General features: G+C 41.7%; 1 protein-coding gene across 1 annotated transcript; it reads right to left on the bottom strand.

Annotated features, from left to right (window-relative positions):
* Window positions 1-206: 206 nt before the first annotated feature.
* Window positions 207-17,360, bottom strand: lonrf2 (LON peptidase N-terminal domain and ring finger 2). The gene is made up of 12 exons (XM_039817960.1): window positions 15,764-17,360; window positions 10,293-10,411; window positions 9,356-9,478; window positions 8,924-9,079; window positions 7,616-7,841; window positions 6,281-6,380; window positions 6,036-6,150; window positions 4,969-5,090; window positions 4,311-4,497; window positions 4,096-4,230; window positions 3,101-3,250; window positions 207-1,919 (listed from the first exon to the last, which is right to left on the bottom strand). The coding sequence occupies exons 1-12, from the start codon at window positions 16,509-16,511 to the stop codon at window positions 1,761-1,763; spliced, it is 2,340 nt and encodes a 779-aa protein (XP_039673894.1). The 5' UTR covers window positions 16,512-17,360; the 3' UTR covers window positions 207-1,760.
* Between the last annotated feature and the right edge of the window lie 64 nt (window positions 17,361-17,424).

Below are 17,424 nucleotides of genomic sequence, written 5' to 3'. Positions count from 1 at the left end.
TAATATCGCTTTTTCGAGTAGGAGTTTTGTCAAACATCGTGTGGACGCGCCGGTCTTCAGAGGGTTGATTTTCCTTCATAGTTTTTAACCACTAGTAGGGCTGTGGAGGGAACACATTCCTGTCAACAGTGTCAAGCTCCTTCATTGATCAATGGTTGGTGATGCTAAGCGCATTGTGCCAGTAAAAAAAAAGAAAAAAGGAACAATGCAAGTTCCAAAAATGTTTGAGAAACGAACATTACTCAACAGGTTTGTCAGGCCTCAAGGATAGGCACAATGTGTTCTGGTGAGAAACATTTAATATAAACATAATTGTTTACAAGAAAACTTTACATGGCAACTTTATGTACTGTACTTGCATGACAGTGTGCATGTAACTGTACTGACAGAGAATGAGAAAAAGGAAGAGAAAGGGTGAAACGTTCCTTAAATAAAACATCAAAAAGGCCTCAGAGTTACATTGATATACATAAAGATCACCCAACTTAAGATTTCAAACACGTACACTTAAGGGCATAGCAGAGAGAGAAACGGAAAACAAAAGAAAATATACAATCAACCCCTACACCTAAGTCTGTATTTAAAGTCGTCAGAGATATGCTACAATAGGACACAGTTCCAGATCAACTGTATCTGGAAGAAGTATTGTGTGTGCATTTTCCTAAATACAACTAGAACTTGTGTGCTAGACAGACTTACGTTTAAATCTTAATCTCATTTGACAACAAATTGTAGAGTTGCACTTGTTCTCACACAGTGTAGTATGTGTTTTTTTGTTGGTGTTTTTTTTAGTGTTAGCATGGGCATAATCAGGCTCCTCTCAATACAACGACTCCCATGGTGCCCTTTACTTTCTATCAGACAGTCTGAGGTACGTGCCCACCACCGGGTGAGGCAGCAGATAGAAAGCTCCAGGTTTTTGCATGAGTTTTGGCTCAGTCAGGAAGATTTAGAGTGAAGCAGCTGTTGCACATACAGAAATCCTACCTCATGTGCACCTTGCCAAACGGATTCTGTAAATATAGCAAGGAGAAAGAAAAACATCCACATACTACAGCCGGACCAGTACATTCACTTTAGTGTGTTGCCACTAAGCAAGGGTTTTTGCTTTTGCTTTATATTTTAGTTGAGTTTTTGTTTTGACTGTACCTGTACAAACTGTCACACTTGTAGATGCGTTGGGCCACATGGCTCTTTGGCAGGCACACTGCTTTTTCAGCTTATGTGAAATACTGCTTAGTATAGATATATAAGAAAAATGAATTCCTCTTGAACCTGATCCTTTCCGCTCACACAGCTTTTGTGAGGACAGGTTTTTGTTCCTTTCATAACAGAGAGACGGGTAAATTACGTGAATGATCTAAATGGAAGTAAAGCAGCTTGACCTGACTTTACCTCGGCCTCGACAAAGAACAAGGGTTGAGAGGTCAATCGTTCAGGTGACGTGCTGTAGCTTAATTCATCCAGTGAGAAGATGCGGGTGGGGAGGATGGCTGGATGAACAGACAGACAGACAGACAGACAGACAGACAGATGAGAAACGCCAGCACCCTGGCCCAGCTGACGCTCTCAACACAACTGAGATGTACTCATGTACATGAAACAGCGAGGAGCTCATGGGCATCTGAGAGAATTAACTAATGTAAGAGTGGGCAAGTAAATGAAAGCGTAAACAAAAATGTAGAACTGATTGAATGAATCAGCCAACGAGTGACCTAATTAACAAATGAACCAACAAATGAACCCGAGGGGGTGGGCAATCACCGCGGCCTCTTGCGCGTGACGAATATGAGAACCCGGCGGATGGCGATGAGGCGGTCCTTGAGGGAGGTCATGGCCAGGATGGTGAGCTGGGCTCGATTCTCCAACGGAAGGACAGCGAGCAGCCACCAGTACCAGGCCGGACCACTGGGACTGCCCTGCAGGAGAGAAAAGATATATACGGTTGATCTCTGTGTGTCTGTCGCTGCGCACAGGGCTTAAGAAAGGCTGTGTGGACAATCTGGACAATCTTTCTTGAGCATCTTTAAAAAGGAAATCTGATTTCAGTGGTTAGAGCACTTACTTAAGTGCTCAGCTTTTTATGTGGGACTACCTTCAAGCAGGGGGTGGCGAGATGATTATTGGGGGAAGATATAAGAAAAAAAGAAAAACTGGCTGCACAATTCCTTTAATTTTCTTTTTTGTAAAATACTTAAATTCCTCTTAAGGCATTTAAGAATTATGCATATCTAAAAAATTTTTAATAAAAAACACCCTCTTCAATTGAACTACTCACAAAGCTTAAGTGATTCTGCACAGATTGTTGATATTTGTACTCAACTGCCAAACAAATACAACCCCACCCCTTCAGAAGCTCCGCCAGATTTACAGACAGATAACTACTGGTCGGGATATTCAAATGCTGCCTCCCCGCCTCCCGCCTAGGCCTGTCACGACAACAAATTTTGCTGGACGATAAAATGTCCCAGAAATTATTGCAATAAACGATAATATTGTCATTCTGAGACCATTTTCATCTAATATAATGCTAATGGCATAATAATGAAGGTAGACTTTTTAAAGATCAATAAACTTTTATTTCTAAAGAATATTTAACACTGGAACTGGAAGACATTTTAAATATCCACAATAAATGAACAAAACAACCAAAAACACTAAATAAAATGGACTCTTGGTCTTGGTTAACAAAAAAAAAAAGCCGCGATAATTTCCATTTAAAAAAGATCGAGCTCATTTTTATTTATCATGTGATTAATTGATTTATTGCATATTGCGACAGGCCTACTCCCGCCCCTACCATCAACTGTCACTGCCTGTTGCCGATTGGCTGGAATAGTGTTTTGTGGCTCTTGCGCACCTTTCCGTTTGTTTTCCATTTACACAGCCAGTATTAACACCAGATCTTTTTTCAGCGCACACAGAAAATAGAGAGCTGAGTGACCGTGAGGAAATATTCACTGAATTTGACAAAAAGTGTATTGGATTAACATCACTTACTATACCTTTAACCTGTAAATGGGCATTTTATTTCATCATGTATTTATGTTTAAATCTGTAGTGATCGTGGTAAAAGTGTGCTTCACAGGTGTTTGCTGACCTGTGGGTCGGGGTCTTTGCTGGGAAGGTGTCCAAAGTGGCTGAGGATCTGGCTCTTCATGTTGTCTTTCAGCGAGGTGAACCAGTTGTTGGCCTGCTCGTAGACAGAGTCGTGCAGCTTCAGAAGTTCCTCCAGCGCCTCCCCCTCCATCTGATAGGATAGAGAGGTGGATTATTAGGATTATTTTCTTTTTATTATTACAAAAACCTCCACCTGTCTAAAAAGAGTTTTAAATTCTTTTAATTCTAAGAAAAGAATTTAGGCACACATTAGTCTCGCATTGCCAGACCCTCCTCCACAACGCTGCGGAGGAGGGTCTGGCTAGTCCACACAGCATTCCAGGACGGGAGAAAAACGTGCTCTGGTTTATCGGCATTTCTTTAAACCAATCACAATCGTCTAGGGCGGAGCACCGGTGCATCTGCAAAATAGCCTCGGGAAGGAACTTGTTTTGGTGGAACATGTGTACGTTCAAAAGTTGTCTCAGATTGGACAGCGGTCTAGCTAGCGGTCTGGATTTACCCTGCAGAGATCTGAGGAGCAGGTAACCAGAATCCTCATAAAACCACCAGAGTTTAAAATGCCAACATAAAAAAAAAGCGGAATGTAACGGACTTCCGGCCGAAATGAAAGTTCTCCGGCCGAATTACTGGCAGCACCTGAACCACACCGGAAGTGGAACGTCGTGGATGTAGACTAGGCATATATTATTTAACATCAGCAAACGTATGTGTTTGCCTATGTGTGATTAGTGCAGAGAGGGATAGTTTTTCCCCTCTGGGAAGACTGAATTTACCAGTGGCACAGAGCGGGGAACTCAGGATTGCTTCCCCCCACCTCCCACCCACCCACTGCTCAGCTGTCACAAAGCAGCTTGGGGCAAAAACCTAAGTTCTACTTTGTGTGACATTTGATTGGCAGCAGCATGATGGTAAGTGTCCGGAATGCCAAGCTCTAACAGACAACACACCCACACAAAGATCTTCTCAGCCCACCTTCTGATCTTCCAGGTACTCTATCTTGGCGGTGTTGTAGCCGTCTCTCTGGCCGTGGCTGAGGACCTTGAACCGCGACACGCCGATGGTGTCGACCACTGAACGGCCGTCAGGAAAGAACTTCACATCTCGCACCTGAAAGACAAAAAAATACCTGTTATTTGACTGCATGCAGCAAAGTAGTACTATCCTGTCCCGACTCTAGAAACACTCACCTCCAGCATGCAGCCATAGTCAGCAAAGCCTTTGAGCTCATCAGCTATGCACATGCCAAACTGCTTGGTGCCCGTCTCCATGGAGCGGCGAATCATGAGCCGGTAGCGTGGCTCAAACACGTGCAGCGGGCAGGGGATGGTGGGGAAGGCCATGGTGCACACAAAGATGGGAACTTCCTGGTTCAAACTACAAGAGACACAGTGAAGACGTTGAGCCGGTTGCGTTTGTGCGTATCTGGAGGTTTTAGAAATCGAACACCGCTCAATTCTGTCTGGAAGTAGCCAATTAAGTGCGCAGAATTATTTGTCAAATCAAAGGAGTTCAACTTTATATAGCAAATATTGCACTGCCAAATTGATTTCATTATTGTAATTTTCAAATATTTTGCCATTTTAGATGTTTGTTTTTGTTAAACAGAAGTAAAAACAAACAAACAGTGCAACTACATGCTGAAATAACAAAACCAGTTAACATTTTAAAATCCACATGAGCTGAGACGTTTTTTTTTTATAGGTTGAATACATAAAGGGTTTTACTGTTACAATTAAAAAAACTTCCTAACATACAGTATATTTCTGATCCTGTGACTAGTGTATTCAGATATAAAGCGTTTAAACCATTTCAGTGTGCGTGTGTTTGCATGTGTGTGAAACTTACTTGGACAGCTCCTTCATCTCCTCTTCATGGATTTTCTTCCTCTCTGCCAGCTCGTCTCCCAGGTAACGCTGCAGCACTTCCTCCATCAGCAGGGTCTTGTTGTAGCCCCTGGTGGCCAGATACTGCAATGGCAACACACAAATACCATGAGTATGCTATTTTATTAGATACTAGGTTTTTTATTATCATTTTTTCTGTCAAGATTTTCTATTAATCCTGCAATCAAGTGTTTTGTTTTTGTCCAACCAAACTTAGACATTACATTTCCAATTATATAAAACTGAGAACAGCAAAATCACATTTTTGACAGATAAACTACTTCAGCAATTAATAAATTATAAAAACTGATGTTGATTAACTTTCTGTCAACATACTAACTACGATACGAAAACATTTATTCAGCACCAATACAAATTCCACCAAAGTCACAACACTAACGATGTCATACCTTCTCAATAAAGTGGTAATACCCTTTTTTTTTTTTTTTTTTTTAAAAAAAGGTCCCATGGCATGAAAATGTCACTTTATGAGGTTTTTTTAACATTAATATTCATTCCCCCAGCCTGTCTATGGTCCCCCAGTGGCTAGAAATGGTGAGAGGTGTAAACCGAGCCCTGGGTATCCTGCTCTGCCTTTGAGAAAATGAAAGCTCAGATGGGCCGATCTGGAATCTTCTCCTTATGAGGTCATAAGGAGCAAGGTTACCTCCCCTTTCTCTGCTTTGCCCGCCCAGAGAATTTGGCCCACCCATGAGAAAGAGACATCATGGCTTTCAAACGAGCAAAGTTGCAGTTGGTCAAGGCCACACCCCCACCCTCCACCTTGCCCCTCCCTCTCTCCTCCTCAATAGCTACAGACACAGAAATGGCACATCCTAAGGAAAGCTCATTGTGGGACTGGCTCTAGTGGCTGTAATTCTGCACCAAGGCTGAATTTCGGGAAAGAGACTTCAGATACAGTATTAGGAGACCACTAAAGTCTATATAAAAGCATCCAAATAGCACCATATCATGTGACATTTAACCTAAGGGTATTCGCATATTTGACTATAGAAAACGTGCGTGTACCTCAGACAGATTCTCCTTGCACAGAGGGCAGTTGGAGTTGTGGTCCAGGCAGCGCTCCAGACATTTGAGACAGAAGGTGTGTCCGCAGGGAGTGGCCACCGGCTCATAGAACAATCTGGAGAACAGACAGGAGAACACATGACGAAAAGCACACAGCCACACCTAAAATGCTGTGCTCTCTAACACTGGCCGTTAGCCATTGATATCATGGCTGCATGTTTCATGCATTGTCTGTGTGCAGTCACCTCATGCAGAGTGAACACTCCATATCTCCACTGTCCAACAGCTCAGCAGGAAACGTCCTCCTGCCACACACGGCGTCCATCTTCGGTCTGCTCTCCTCGTCTGTACAAAACATCGCAACGTCATCACATTTGTAAAATGTAAATGGACTGTATTTATGTAGCACTTTTCGAGTCTTAACAACTACTCAAAGCGCTTTTACATAGTACAGGAACCATTCACACACATTCTTATACTGTGGCTGCTGTACAAGGTGCCACATCAGATAAACGTTCACACACCGATGGCGCAGCATCGGAAGCAGGTCGCGGATCAGTGTCTTGCCCAAGGACACTTCGACATGGGACTGCAGAGCCAGGGATCAAACCACCAACCTTCCGATTGGTAGGCAACCGATCACCACCGCTCAGTGTTCAGGGTATTTATTATCGACAGAGCAGAGAGGGCAGATTTCTTCTTCAAACTTTGCAAAAGCGTGAAACATGCCCAACATATATTGAATACGTAATATGTTACTCTTTTCTGGCTGGAAAAGTAGCTTAGCTGGTTCAGTACAGAGAAGCAGACTGCAGGATGTACACAGCATTGGATTATTTGAGCCAAATACAGGATCAACACATCTCCATTAACTTAATAACACAGCAATTACTCAGTGAAGAAAGTAATTACTTGTACTACTTGTTCCTTTCTTTGCAATGATTTTGTAATGCTGTATTGCATTCACTTGGTCATTACTGAAGATTGTTGAACTAAGAAGTAAAACAAAAAGTAATACACCTTCAGGTTAAAGTTCTAAATTAACAGAATCCACATCACGTAAGTCGTAGTCGCTATGTTTGCATGTTCGCATGCTACTTCAAATGCTGATATTTCCCACTTTACTCAAAAGCAACATGAAGAATATGACAGTAATGTGTGCACTGAAATTGAATGCAATGATTTATTTTACTAATAGGATTAAAATGATGCACAAGTTGATACATAAAAAAAAAAATCAGTCAATTTAATAATTCTATCACCCATTAATAATGATTAAAAAAAAACAGACTTGAAGGGAAAACGGCATCCAATCAGTGACACCAATGAGAGCAAATTATTTAGAGTTTATGCCAAGTAGGGACAAAAATAAATAAATAAATAAATAAATAAAGTAATTCATATCGATAAATCATATTCAGTGATCAGTGTTATGGTACTTTCATGTGAATCATCAGTCAACAACAGTGAATGAGAGAGAGATTCTCCTACCAGTGTGTAGTGATTTTTAACAAACGGTGTGTAAATTGTAATTTCCCCACTGGGGATCAATAAAAAGTATAAAATTAAATAAGAATTACCAGGTCTGAGCAGTTTGGAGGGGGGGTTGAAGATTGCTGAGGATCCATCCTCGCTGTGTTTCCTCTTGAGGCCACCAGGGGATGCTGGCAGTGCAGCCAGAAAGCTGGCCAGGCTATCGGTGCGGCCCTCCCCTGCAGCATGCTCAGATTTACCAGGAGACGGAGCAGAGAGTCTGGAGGATGAGTTGTCCACTGGAGCGCTTTTATTCACACTAAACTCTGAGTCCTGGACACACAGATGGACAGAGAGATTAGTCAGCCTGTCAGAGCCGGATGATTCTGAAGGTATGATCATTTTGACAGCCACAGTCCTGACAGCAGCGGTGAAAGTACACTCAACAAGCTGTGCTCTGATAAGATCACCAGTCTCATCAATTTTCCCTTTGAGTTGTGTAACTGATTTCATTGACATTAAATAAAATATATATTTCATTATTATAGAATATCTTCTTAAAAGGTGCCCTGCCATACAAAACTGTTTTTACTTGCTTATTTTTGAAATATCTTAGGTCCATATGTGTTTGTGTTATGTTGTGAATGTGAAAATGAACTGCTACCTCCTCTGTCAGCTCTAGCCACTGAAAAGAAATAAGCAGAGAAATCAGGCCAATTACAAAAGCTGGTCAGTCTGACATCATATTGCCTGAGCTCATTACTATTCATTAGCTCGCCCAGTTGGGCTGGGTAAAGGATTCTGACAGCCAGGCTCTCATTGGCTAGCTGTTAGCAAATCAGATTCAAACAGCTTAGCTTGTTGAATATTAATGACAACTGGTAGAAATCGAGCAGAGTCTTCCTGTAGGCTTTCTATACCACGCTAGAATGGCTTGAAACAAGGTAACCAAGGCATTTTTTGTCCGTGGTAGAACTTCAGACATTACCACAAAGTAATGAAATACGTGCGGCAGGGCACCTTAAACCCTTGTGTTGTCTTCCCGTCCACCATGAATATGAAAATTAACTTTTTCTGACGTTTCATTCCCTTTTTCCGAGACTTATTTTTTCATTCATGGTCAATAAACCTAATTTAAATTACATTATACCAAATTTTTTAGTAAAAAAAAAAAAGCAGAAATTATCAACTATTTGGGCTAATAGTTAAGATCAGATGATTTTGAGTGAATCACAGACCAAAGTTTGGTCAGGATACTGTTTCAAAACTTTTTTTTTCAAATGCTATAAAATTGGAATAAAAACTGAAGGGTTAATGTTCCGATTGGTCCTCAAATCATTAGGATAATCTATCCGTTCTCACAGATGTTTCCAAAGGCCTCGGTGCGTGGAGTGTGTTAGCTTGTGTGCAGTCACCTGTGAGGAGGATCCAGGTTTCTGTGTGAGTGGCCTCAGGGACCTAAGCAAGGCAGGGGGTTTGATGAGGCGGGTGGCCACTCGCCCCTGCAGTGGGTGCAGCGGAGTGGGCATGTCGCTATTCTCAAACACAGAAGAGAACACGTCGCTGAGGACCTGCAGGATGAAACAAGACAAGGCATCTGATTAATGTTCACAATACACAGACAGATAAGCAGAAGAACATGGGGACATTTGTTTTTCTCTCTGTATTCTGAGCTGACATCTTCTTCTCCTTGTCCATGACATATACTTGACTTAAACGTGTCTACGCCTCATATTATACGCCTGTTTTTAAAATCAGAAATTGAAAAATGTTACGCCTAAGGATGAATAAATGAGGATTTCTTTTTTTTTTTTTTACAATTCTAATTGAAAAGGAGCTTCTCTTACCTTCTGAGCCTCCATTTTGACTTTGGTCCAGTCGGGCTTTAGCGCCACACACACAAAGTATTCCTGCAATGCCTCATCATTCCGGCCTGCTTCGCTCAGCGCCGTGGCTTTCAAATAGTGAGCCTGAAATAAACAAAAATATTGTGTGAAAGTGTGATTTACACATATTTTCTTCTACACGCAAAAACTAAAAGACACTCAATGTCACAATCTGTTCATATCAACAGGTGTTTTAATGGGCTGTGTTGTGATGGATCAGCATCTCTATTATTGCATTTTTATTATACACCACCTTCAAAACAAATGTCCCTCGTTTAGCAAGATGTTTTGAAATCTGCAGTAAGTTTGAAGACATCGTGTATTATCCACTTACATCACTAATAGCTTTAGTACCAAGTCATAATGCACTTTATTTTAAAATGGCAGTTCATATGTAGACAGGGGTCATTTGCAAAAAGAAGATATTTGATTACATTCCGTCGGTCTTCACTCGTGTCCAATGCTTCTGCTACTGCATATCTTTATCTATGCTATATCATATATCTCAACTACTAAATGAAAAAAGTGTAATGCAAAATATAGGTGGAACACTGACTATAAAATGGTTATTTGCAGCACAGACATGTAGATTCAGGGTCCAAAATTTACTTTTTTATCCCATTTATTTGGAAAGATTCATGCATATCTGCACCATAATCAACACCTTTGCATTCCACCCCCCATGTTTTTCTGTTCACTTGATTTTAGTAGAAGTATATTCTGAGCTGTCCTGTTTACTGTAACCCGCAGGGGACAGTGTTGTCTGGCAGCAATAAATAAAACAACTTTCTGATGCTCATGAACATAAGAAGAAGATCTGAAGAAGAATAGTTTTAATTAGTTTGACTCAATTGTATTTAATTTTGCCCCACAGATCCATTTCAAACCTGTGTCTCACCTTTGTCCAGAGAGGTTTTATCCTACAGAGGCTGTTGGCATCCTGCACGGCCTGACTGAAGTTCCTCATCTCCATGTGCAACTCAGCCCGTTGACACAGCAGTCTGCCTGAAGAGGGCACTGTAGACCACAGGAAAAACAGACACACACCATCAGGTCAGTATGTAGGCCTCCAGGGGATGGATGGTTTTTTCTAGGTCTAGCAGAAGTAGGGCAACAATGTAACATGTGGCTAGAGACCAATTGGACATGTAAGAACACGTGCAACTGTAAAATTTAACTTATGTAGTGATAAAACCTTACAACATCAGTCGTGTCGGAGCACAATAACCAGTCTGTTTTTGTTATACAACAGTCACTGCATGGCTGGGTTTGTGTGCCACATTAGCAAATGGTACACTTTAATAATGATTATATAAACAAATATTTCATCCACCGACCAGTGACTTTGATTAGGCTACATGGGATTAGTTCAAAGCACAATAATAGTGTATGTATTTAATAAACATTTGTGGAAGACTGTTCAAAATAGCACACAGCTGCAAAGAAGCAAGAGGAAAGTTCTTTGTTATTCTTCTCTTATAGATGTGTAATTTGTTAGCATTATTTTCTAGTGTTAGTCATGCAAATACCCTTTTAACATAAAATAACTTACACTCACTGGTCACTCTATTAGGTACACCTGTCCAAATGTTTGTTAACGCAAATATCTAATCAGCCAATCACGTGGCAGCAACTCAATGCATTGAGGCATGAATACGTGGTCAAGACTAGGGCTGCTCGATTATGGAAAAAATCATAATCCAGATTATTTTGGTCCATATTAAAATCCCATTTATTTAAAACGATGACTCATTGACTTTTCGAAAGATGTTGCAATTATTGAACTTAAAAAACTGTGAAAAAGTTAAACAAATCAACAGTGAAAAACACCTAGAACTGTGAAATTTCCCTTAATACTTTTCCCATTTGAACTTTTTTTTTGTTGCAGAAGAGCATCTCCGCGTCTGAACGCACAACACAAACATTGAAGCAGATGGGCGACAGCAGCAGAAGACCACATTGGGTGCGACTCCTGTCCACTAAAAACATGAAACTGACAAAAGAAGATTGGAAAAACATTGCCTGGCCTGATCAGTCTCAAATCTGCTGCGTCATCACATGGTAAGGTCTGAATTTGGCTTAAACAACATGATGCAAGGTAATGGGGTGGGGGATCTTTTCTTGGCACACTTTGGGCCCTAAATGTTTAAAGAGCTCATATTATGCTCATTTTCAGGTTCATACTTTTATTTAGAGGTTGTACCAGAATAGGTTTATGTGGTTTAATAAAAAAAAAACTATTTTTGTTGTACTGCAGCTCCTCTTTTCACCCTGTGTGAGGCATCTCATTTTTGTACCATCTTTGTTGGGAGTAGCACATGCGCAGTACATAGGTAAGGACAACTAGCCATTAAAGTGCCCATATTATGAAAAAATCACTTTTTCTGGGATTTGGGGTGTTCTTTTGTGTCTCTGGTGCTTCCACACACATACAAACTTTGAAAAAAATCCATCCATGCTGTTTTGAGTGAGATGCGGTTTCTGAATGTGTCCTGCCTTCAGTCTCCTGGTGAGCTGTTCAAAATCGGCTCGGACTGTGACGTCACAGTCCGAAATGAGCTGGCTAACCACAACCGTTAGCTCGTTAGCATGCTAACCGTTAGCATTAGCATGCTAACGCTAATGCTAACGCTATGCTATGCTCGTCGTTCTAAATGCGCAAAGCACTGCTACAACACACATAAGTTCACCAAGTACTACAAAGAACTACTTCTACATGTGCGCCCTCATTTAGAAGTCTCCCAGCTAATCCTGCCTTGTAACTGACCAAAGTTGGAGAAACAGGCTTTCTTTTACTGTCTCTAGAGTTAGCTAGCTGACATGCTCTACATCTGAACTACTGAGCATGTGCGAGTGCAATCAAAGATAGTACAGAAGAAGAAGAAGAAAAGAGGTCTCACTCTGTAGCTAAAACAGAAACCAGGTGAAAAGAGGATCTGCAGCAGTGAGAGAGAGCTGTGCAGTACAACAACAATATGGTGTTTTTTGAAAATTAAACCATGTAAACCTATTTTGGTACAACCTTAAAATACAGTTATGAACCTGAAAATGAGCATAATATGGGCGCTTTAAGAAGAGTATGAGGGCGTGCCAGGCGAGCATTATAACGTGTGTTACAAAGTGACGTACGTTTGTCACAAAAGTAAAGGCTGGACTACAATAGAGCTGTTTGGAGCAGTTTGTGAACAGAGTTTTCTCTGGAAGATGGTAACTTTTGGGTGGACTTTGGGCTTTTTCACTTTGTAAAAAGCCTATAACATGCACAAAAAACACACGCAATATAACGCAATAAAGGAAAGGGAAAAAGCCAAAAAGCATAATATGAGCACTTTAAACACCGCAGCCTGCCTGAGTATTGTTGTTGACCATGTCCATCCCTTTATGACCGAAGTGTACCTCAATATGGACCAAAATCACAGAGAAATGTTTCCAGCAGCACCTTGTTGAATCCATGCCACAAAGAATTAAGGCAGTTCTGAAGGCGAAAGGGGCCCCAACCTGGTACTAGCAAGATGTAAAGTAGGCGTTGAGTGTATATAACAACACTTTTTTTTCCATTGATTTGTTTGGTTAAGGACGTTTAGCTTGTGCATACACAACAGTGTCCTTTGAAAAAGACCAAACCCAGTATACATCAACGCGGTGCATCTCCAGTTTCCTTCCATCTCACTAAGTTGGTGACCATTACTGATTTACCAACAATTCTTTTTTTTTTTTATTTGCCATTGCCCTTAGCACTTCGGGGGTGGAACTTTGGATTCTTTAACCCTTTGGCAAGTTATTTAAGAAACCATTTTCCAAAAGCTGGATCTCTCATTTTCCCAAAAGCTTAACAGAAGGGGAAAAAGCTGCCTGAGCTAAATCAGCTGAGAATCAAGCACAAACAACAGACAACAGTTACATGTGCACAATTATTGTGCTATACAAACAGCCTTTTTTGTGAGACTGCAAAAACGAACATTTGGAATATTATGCCTGGAGAATAGGTGCTTGCATCCCTAAAGTCTAGCAAAATCTAAATGTAATTTTTCACTTTACAAAGTTAAAAACAGCACAGTTCTCTCCCTGGAGTCTCGACTGCACCTTGCCGGTACACTATGACGGGAAGTCTGATCTGTCAGGCTCGGGACAGCTGACTCACAAGCAAGAACAAATTTGGTAAGAATTACCGTTTACTGTAACATGATCGTGGCACTGCATTAGGTCAACTAAGCTCACACTGAATGTGCTTTAACAGAGAAGGTGGATGACCTACATTCTCATCGCTTCTCACCAAAGAGACACACGCAAGATATTAGGCATTAGGAGTGAAAAAAAAAGTGGCAGATCCAGAAACAGAAAACAGTCACAAAAGAGGCAACAGAGCTCAACAGAATGGGGGAATTGTTGAGTCTCTGTAAATTATAGTGTGGGGTCTAGACCTAGTCTATCTGTAATGTGTCCCAAGATAACTTCTGTTATAATTTGACTATAAATCAAATTGAATTGCAACTACCTACCCACAATCCTAAGCGTAATAGCAACGTCTCCGATTGGTGGAGCTCCACGTTACAATGGAAATGTTAACCACACCCGCAAACCTGCGAATGGCTAGTGAGCTGCTTCCACTGAAGTCTATGATCGTTTATGTACACAGTATTGTACCTTTGCGCTTTTTTTCCATTTCGAAAATATTTTTTGCAGCGTATCAAATGTTTTACGGTTACGATTCATCTCATAGCTGGTTGGAATCTCATAGCTGGTTGGCTTGGTTCCAGGCTCCTTTATACAAGCACTTTCTGAAACATCAATGCACAAATTGAATGGGGAAATTTACTACTGGAAACAGAGCCGTTGAAAAAGTGGGCGTTTACTGTTGAGAACTACCGGATATCTCCTTCTTTTTTTGACCATGTTTTTTCTTGTTTCAATCCTGCCTGTTTGCTTCCTCCTGAGCAGATGTCTTTATTTTAGTTTTTCATTAATTGAATCACGATTGTTCATGTATTGTTTTTGGTCTTGTTTTTCCGTATTTCATGTTTTATTTGTTTTTATCTGTCTAGTCAATAATAATGTCTTGTATAAATGTGCCGAAATTGTGTTCAATGTTTTATGTCGCTGCAAGAACAGGAACCTGCTGTAAACCAGTTTTTAAACTGAGCCAGGCCCGTTTTATTGTAACTTAATTGTTGCTTTAAAAATTTTTCTGTATAATAAATTAAATGAATGATGAATGCCGATGTTGTCCTCCAATTTTTCCGGCCTTAGTTGGGTTAACTTGCAAAACATACTGCAACCTCTCCCTCAGTAGCCATTTATTGCAGCGGTTTCTCTCTCTTATACAAACAGAACACAGTACATCATTATATCACTTTTGTTGTGTGAATGCAGTGCATAAGACATGTGGCACGGACAACCAACAAGAGAGAGAAAGCAGCTGTATTGAATAACAGCTGTATATCTGCTGACATCATGAGCCCATTACACTCCTCTTACATCACAGACACCACAAGGCTTCCTGCTGCCTGCCTGCAGCCTCCTGATTTGTTGGGAAAACATTGATTGGCAGTGACAAAGCTGTGAAGGCACGCTGTCCTCCTGTCACCCTGAGTCCTTCACAAAACAGAAGGCATGAATCAATATTGATCTGGGGACAGAAATATCTGAAAATGTGCCATTCTAACGCTCAAAATGACAGACACTGAAATATATCTCCCCTTTTTCTTCACACTTTCATCTCCAGTTGCGACTTCTTTCACCCATTAAGCGATTAAAGGAACAGGGGAAATTGTTTTTTATGAGGGTCTGATATGGAGGCCAGATGTGGAAAGAGGTCGGTTCAAATTTCTGAGGATTCAAACTTGCTGTTATGTTATCCAACACATCATAAACTGCCAGCTTATGAAACACCAAGAGTAAGGGGAGGGGTTCGGGCTTAAGTCCAACACAGTCTGCCACAGACAAGGACGATATATTATTGCAGTAAGCATTATGCATATAAATACAATATTTTGTGGATGCGATAGGGTCCGAATTACAAAGTGGGCTATCATATGTCCAGAGAGTGTTCCCCATATTTGCCCTATGAAAACACCACAGCACTGACGGGGACAAATAGAAAACATGATCTAAATGCGCCACTGGAAAGAAGTAGATCAGTATGTATGCTGCTTAGGTAACGAAGTCCGATGCGTCATATAACGTCTGATCTCAGTGCAGTCTAAAGAGGCAGGAGTGGCGCCGCTTATCGGTGACACAGAAAAGCTACACCGAACAAAGTAGGTCACCTTTACAAAACACTAAAGTTTTGATGAGAACTTCTCACAATTAACAAAGAAAGGGAAATATAAAACACATTTTATTTAACACATGAAGGCTGAGCCATCTTACCTAGATCCACCGCTGCGTTGTACTTCTCCATAGCATCAGAGAGTTTCTGCTTTTTCCACAAAACCTCTCCTTCGATCCATAATTTCCTAGCTTTGCTTTCGGTTGCAAACAGTTTATCCAGTAAGCTGCTGAGAACAACGTTCAATCTCAGGTCGTTAAGCAGACCATCTTTTTTGTTCAACTGTTGCTTGCAGTGTATACACTCTTTGACGGAGTTGTTCTCTAAACACCGTTTGCAGAAAGTGTGTCCGCACTCCACGGTTATAGGCTCGTGGAGCAGACACTTGCAGAGGCGACAGGAAAACAAGTCCAGTGTTTCATCCTCTCCACATTCTCCATCACGTTCAACCCCATCTTCCCCGCTGCTGCTGCGGTTACCATGCCCGTTTAACCTCCAGTGGATGCCCAGTTCTTTTTCACACAGAGTCCGGGCGATGGTTTCCACCAAGAGGCAAAGTTCCTCCGGGCGCAGTTTGCCCAGGTTTGCAGCTGTGCAGTACGAGTCCAGCGCCTCTGATATCCGCCCGGCTCGGCACAGACAGTCGGCCTTTCTCAGACATAAGCCCCTGTCGGGCTGCTGGAGGTCTGCGAGCTGGGAGCTGTAGATCTCCGCAGCCAGGTTAAAGTCCCCAGCCCGGTTGGCCTCCTCTGCCACCTCCAGCATTTCGGGGCAAATCCCCGCAGCCCCAGGGTTGGAGAGCGGGTGGACGAACAGCTCGCCCTGCTGAGACCTTATTCCCGTCTCCATCGTCTTCCTTTAAGGGGGAAATCGACTACTTAAGCGACGGCGAAGAGGTTCACTGATACCCGACTACCACGGCTAGTCACTGGAAGTGGGTTCGGACTTAAATCATACGACCTCAATCCAGATAAAACAGCACGTCTGTGTAACATTGCTGGTCCGTGTGTGATGCGTGTTCCCTGTAAACACCTGGCTTCTCGGAATTAAGAAGGTCGGCGTTATCATGTACTAAGCTTTGAGTCCGTTGCTCCGCTTTTACCCTTCCACTTTACAGCACGGAGGCGGTCAGATTAAATTTCTCGGCTAACGTTACATGCTTTCCAGATAATGTCTATTTTTTAAGAGAACGCAATCAATTAGAAATTATTCTTCAGCAATGTTTTTCGTTAAGTCGAGAGGCGGTGGGTCAAGTCATCCGTACTTAGCAAGTAAGAAGCTTAATTTCCATTTGGTCTATCGTGCTAACTCGGCGTTAAGATACTATATCACACTCAACAAGGTATGTTTTAAAATAGTTGACAATACATTGAAGTCAAGGGTAAGTGGCTATATCTAAGCTACAGACCTAGCTACACGCCCGTCTTTGCTCCAGTCCACATCAGCCGATCGGCTGTTTTTATGTAAGAGAGCCCGAAGCACTAGCTAAAGCCGAGAGCTAACGTTACAGCGTGTTAACTAACACCGCTCGTCGAACTCCACAAACTCTCTACAACCCGACGCCCCCAAACCCTGTATATTATAACGAATGTGGATGTCATGTCTTTCTCTTCAAAAGCGACAAATATCGGATGAAAATAAAGCAGTTGCTGGGGTACTCCATTTGGGTCGCTGGTCGGCTAACTTCAGCAGCTAAAGGTTGTTGCTCCTTGGGATCTCACGTACTTTTCGCGGAAGCAAGCGTAGGGCGTCACGAGACGCA

The sequence above is a fragment of the Perca fluviatilis genome, chromosome 12 (genome assembly GCF_010015445.1).
Source record: "Perca fluviatilis chromosome 12, GENO_Pfluv_1.0, whole genome shotgun sequence".
Classification (NCBI taxonomy): Eukaryota; Metazoa; Chordata; class Actinopteri; order Perciformes; family Percidae; genus Perca; species Perca fluviatilis.
Note: the sequence above shows the minus strand (reverse complement) of the source record. Positions and strands in the feature narration are given on the sequence as shown.